Raw genomic sequence first — 6,000 nt, forward strand, 5'->3', positions numbered from 1 at the left:
TAATAGAACGAACTTGACCTATACCTTGTCATGGTGTAAACTACATACAAATATCAAGTCAAAATCTTCAAGCATGACAAAAAAAAAACTGTTGAAAACTGAAAGGGAATTTCTATGTCCAAAGACCATAACTCTGCACAAAATCATCAGACCGGAAAAAAATTCCAACTTGATCTGTAACTTGTCATGATACAACTGTGTACTAAATATTAAAACAATATCTTCAAGAATGACAAACAAACCTACCACTAAATTCTTTAAACAATTTACCAAAGAAAAGGAAAAAAAATCCAAAATATCAAATCCTTTAGAAAATGAGTTTTTTCTCTTGAAACAGAAAACCTCTAGTTAATAAGTATTTCATCAAAAATTTAATTCTATGAAAAGGGCTTAAACTAATCAAAGAGAAGAGCTAAAATCGTGAAAATTGAACTTGACCTGTAACTTGTCATGATAAAACAATAAACCAAATATCGAATCAATATCTTTAAGCACGAAGAAAAAAGTCTAGAAAACTGATTTGCCGGACTGATGGATGGACAGACAGACACACAGAGAGAGAGAGAGAGAGAGAGAGAGAGAGAGAGACAGACAGACAGACAGACGGACGAAGCGCAAACCTAAAGTCCCTACGACTTCGTCAGTAGAAGACTAAATAGTCGAATGAAATGGACGTCAGGAATTGTAGGTAACCGTATCAATTGTCAACGCTCAGTGAATCATGTTATTATTTGCAACAGAGTTTGAAAGAAATGACTTCATAGTGTATAAGCGTACAACTTCTCAACTTTATGTGACGACAACTTCGTTATCAACCCTTACCAAAAAACCCTAGCATAAGAAAAGTACTAAAAAACTGTTAACTAATACAGGACAAACAGACCAGAAAAAAAAAACAACAAATGCTAATCTTACGTCTTGGACATAGTAATGAATAATATAATAATAAAACTGGTGAGTACGCCCTTCAGATTTTCTAGCCGAAACATTTGTACATAATATTTAAGTGAATTAAAAAAAAATCTTGAATACGAATTTTCCTTTTGCAGTTATGTTTAACATTTATAGTGAATGAATAAAATAAATTATTGAATTCAGTTAATGTGAAAATGATAATCTAAAATAAGACGCATTTGTCTAAATACGATCTACTGATAGTTGTGTGAATATAGATCAACTACAAAAAATCAAAAGCAGAAGAAGAAAAAACAACAGAAAAAAAACAAACAAAAAAATTACAAATTCCCAAATTCAAAATCAAAAGCTCAAACAAATCAAATAAATAGAAAACACCTGTCATATTGTTGACTTCGTACAATCATTTTCTAATGTAAAAATTGGGGATTAAACCTAGTCTTACTTGTATGACAGTATATATAAATCCAAGATGATACTTACAGTTTTAAAATATTGATTTTTTTTTGGCAGAAGCAGGAAATTGTATAACTATTATTATTCGTTTAAGTACAGATGTACATGGAGCGTTATTTTTGTTGATGATTATATAAGCAAACAATGAGGCAACCATCGAAAAGAATAAAAAATGTCAATCATTATAAACAAAAATATTCTAAAAAAACCAATTTCGAATATAAAATGTAATAACAATGAAAACAAATTTGATGTGAATCATTACTTTTCGAAAGTCAAACTATTAGTAAGAAGTGTACAGTATGAATCATATCTTTCCGTTAATAGTGTAAACAAATTGTATATAGTACATGTAGCTAATTAGTAGAAAAATCAAGAACAACATTTACTTAATATACATGACATAGTAACAATGTTGATACAATGTACTTAGTTAACATTATAATTGATAACATATCAAGAAATGTATGAAAATATTGTCACATGTACAATTAAGGTATCAATGGAAATGTCAGTAAAAGAACTCCATATTTCTATGAAGAATGACAAAGAAAGCAACCTCTTTTAGAATAACAATGTCACGTTCTCTGCAGATAAGCAAAACTTAATTGCTCAGAGTGTATTTACAACAAGGAGAAACGAGTGTATATATTCTGTAAAAATTGTAATGTTGTACAAATTATATTTTGCACACAATTGTTGTACATATTATCAATATTTTATGAATCCCTGAACACAAATGGATGATACAAGAACACAGTCTTTAGCTTTGCATATTTTTGGTATAAAGAAAAACAATGAAAATATAATTTAAACCATTCAGGCGTCTTTATTTCGAGTTTTTAGGACCAGGAGAGTTGCACTTAATATTAGGTTCCAGTAAATAAATTTCAATTTAAGTCACTAAGCTGATGAACTTGGAAGATAAACGTTTATCACCTGGTGCGAAAACGTACGTGTCAAAAAAAACGTATAACTAAATTAAAAACCCAATACAAATTATAAATTAAAAAAAATTTCAGCTTGTACACAACATACATACATAACCATAAAGACTTGGTAGTGTATATTACTATATAGGGCTGAGTGGGAATAGATGTTTGTTTATTAAAATTAAGGTTTGTGAAAAAAAAACAGCAGTTGTATTGAGATTTACAGAGCAAATGTTTGTCAAATATTTCTTTAATGACAAACACGAAGTCGTCACTTATTAAATACCAATACGTTTTATAAAATGCATGCACCATTCCGTCTACTCCGTGGGATTTATCTAATTTCAACATTTCGACGGCCTTAATTCTATAAAACGTTGTTTCCATTTCACATATTCGTTTTTTTTTATTTTCTTCACTTAGTTCATGACCTAGATTTTGTTATAGCTTTTCTGTAAAGAGTCTTACATTTCAAGTATTTTTTTTAGTTGAAATTTCTAATTTATTAAATGTTTACTTATATTTGATGATTTTTTTTCAAGAAGTTTTACGATTCTCGTGGCCTGTGATTTATGGGCATAATAAAGTGGTGTCTGACCTTTCTTATCACACAAACTAACATCTGCATTCAATGCAAGTAATAGTTTTACAGTTTCATAGTAACCATGATATGTATCTTCGAGTTTATAATGATAAGGTTGTACACGGATGTAGTAGCAAGTTATATTTGGATCCCAACATTTGCCTGTTGGTATAAGTGTGTCAGGTATACAAAGTTCACAAGCAACATGTAAAGGTGACTTTCCATCTTGTTGTTCACACTGAGAGACATCAGCTTTTTTCTGCAGTAACAGTTTTACTGTATCTCTACATCTAAATTTACATGCCATATATAATGGAGACTCTCCCACCTTGTTACACTTGGAGACATCAGCATTATTCTTAAGTAACAGTTCTACCGTATCTTCATGCCCGCTTGCACAGGCAACATACAATGGAGAATTACCCATATAATCACACTGAGAAAGGTCAGCATTATTCTGAAGTAACAGTTCAACTGTATCTGTATGTCCTCCTGTACTTGCAAAAAACAATGAAGACTCAACACGATTATTATAATGATTGACGTCAGCATTATTCTGCAGTAACACCTCTATTGTATCTTTATGTCCTCCTTCACAGGCCACATGCAGTGAAGAATTTTTGTTTATGTTACACTGCAAAACATCAGCTTTATTCTGAAGTAGCAGTTCTACTATATCTTTATGTCCTTCTTTACAGGCTACAAACAATGGATAATTACCATTTTTATTACACTGATTGACATCAGCATTGTTCTGGAGTAACAGTTCTACTATATCTTTATAACCTCCCTGACAGGCCTGATACAATGAAGACTCACCGTCCTTATCATACTGATTGACTTCAGCATTGTTCTGAAGTAACAGTTCTACCATATCATTATGTCCATAACGACATAAACGTAACAATTGAAACGAATCCCACATACAACACTGATTGAGGTCAGCATTGTGCTGAAGTAACAGTTCTACTATATCTTTTTGTCCTCTTTTTAAAGGGAAATGCAATGGAAACTCACCCCGCACATTACATTGATTGGAGACAGCCTTGTTCTGAAGTAACAGTTCTATTACATCGTAATATCCTCCTTCACAGGCACGATACAATGGAGAATCACCGTACTTATCACACTGATTGACTTCAGCCTTCTTCTGAAGTAACAGTTCTACTATATCTTTATGTCCTCTACTACAGGCTTCAAACAATGAAGACTTACCATTCTTATTACACAGATTGACGTCAGCCTTGTTCTGAAGTAACACTTCTACTATATCTTTATTTCCTCTGATACAGGCGTAAAACAATGAAGACTCACTCATTTCATTACTCGTATTGACGTCAGCCTTGTGCTGAAGTAACAGATCTACAATATCTTTATAGCCTCCTCCAGAGGCTCCAAACAATGGAGAATCACCATCCTTATTACACTGATTGACATCAGCCTTGTTCTGAATTAACAGATCTACAATATCTTTATAGCCTCCTCCAGAGGCTTCAAATAATGGAGAATCACCATTCTCATTACACTGATTGACATCAGCCTTGTTCTGAAGTAACAGATCTGCAATATCTTTATATCCTCCTCTACAGGCCACAAACAATAAAGACTCACCATCACCATACTCAACACACTGATTGACATCAGCATTGTTCTGCAGTAACAGTTCTACTATATTTGTATATCCTATATCGCATGCTACATACAACGGACTCTCCCAAAATATATCACTCGTATTCGCATAAACCTTCTTCTGAAGTAAAAGTTCTACGGTATCTTAATGTCCTCCTTCACAGGCCAAATACAATGGTGACTCACCATTGTCGTAACACTGTGAGATATCAGCCTTGTTCTGAAGTAACAGTTCTACTATATCTTTATCTCCTACTACACATGCCAAATCTAATGGAGAATTACCATACTTATCACGCTGATTGATATCAGCATTGTTCTGCAGTAACTGTTCTACGGTATCTTTATGTTCTCTTACACAGGCCGCATGCAATGGTGACTTACCATCCTCATTACACTGTGAGACATCAGCCTTGTTCTGGAGTAACACTTCTACTATATCTTTATGTCCTCCTATACAGGCTACATACAATGGAGACATATCATACTTTTCACACTGATTGACATAAGCAGTGTTCTCCAGTAACACTTCTACTACATGTTTATGTCCTCCCTTACAGGCCACATGCAAAGGTGACTTACCATTGTTAGCACACTGATTGACATCAGCATTGTTCTGAAGTAAAAGTTCTACTATATCTTTATGTCCTCCATTACAGGCCGCATGCAATGGTGACGTAACGCAGTTATCACACTGATTGACATCAGCATTGTTCTGAAGTAAAAGTTCAACTGTATCTTTGTGTCCTTCATTACAGGCAACATATAATGGTGACATTAGATATTTTTTACATTGAGATACATCAGCATTGTTCTCTAATAACAATTTAGCTACAGCGGAATGTCCCCTTTCAGATGCCTTATATAAAGGGGAGCTGTATATACTGTCTGTGTTATTGACATTACATTTAATATTAACAATCAGAAAGTGAACAATATCCAAGTAACCCCTCATTGCTGATTCTATTAAAGGTGTTGTATAATAAATCTTCGACCAATGTTTTCGTTTATTATCATTACCATAGTCTATTGGGCAGCCTTGTATATCAAAGTTCCTTAATACTGTTTTTGCATCATCACTCCTTCTTAAATAGCTTACTAACTTATCTCTAAATGTCTTGAAAATTAACTGGAAGTTATGGAATGTACTTGTAATGACACGCTTGTTTAAGTCACATAACAGTCGTTCAAAGTATTTTTCTTCTTGGTCTTTCAATAATATAATTGAACAATCACCTTCATTGACTTCCATAAGAGATTCGAAGATGAAATGATTCTGAATAAACTCCGGGGGAGCATATTTTATAAATATTCTGTAAGTTGTTGTCCACAGATTACAGCTGCCATTTTATAGATTTTGTCATGTATCATTCTATACTCCATGTCTCTCAATTTGAAATAGGTGCCATTTAATGTCGAAAAGCCAGATTTTAAAGAATTTCTATGCTTTTCTTTGCTTAATTCTATGTCAAATTCTTTAACAAT

The 6,000-nt window shown here is 32.9% G+C and overlaps 1 protein-coding gene across 1 annotated transcript in view; it reads right to left on the bottom strand.

The window, feature by feature from the left end:
- Positions 1 to 5,767, bottom strand: part of LOC127719177 (serine/threonine-protein phosphatase 6 regulatory ankyrin repeat subunit B-like) — a 67,582-nt gene extending 61,815 nt beyond the window's left edge. The window contains exons 1-2 of the mRNA XM_052225199.1: positions 4,702 to 5,767; positions 3,049 to 4,554 (exon numbers count right to left, since the gene is read on the bottom strand). Coding sequence (XP_052081159.1) covers positions 3,049 to 4,554; positions 4,702 to 5,767 — 2,572 coding nt within the window. The remainder of the gene's footprint in view (positions 1 to 3,048; positions 4,555 to 4,701) is intronic.
- Positions 5,768 to 6,000: the final 233 nt, after the last annotated feature.

Source organism: Mytilus californianus, unplaced genomic scaffold (genome assembly GCF_021869535.1).
Source record: "Mytilus californianus isolate M0D057914Y unplaced genomic scaffold, xbMytCali1.0.p SCAF_10, whole genome shotgun sequence".
Lineage (NCBI taxonomy): Eukaryota > Metazoa > Mollusca > Bivalvia > Mytilida > Mytilidae > Mytilus > Mytilus californianus.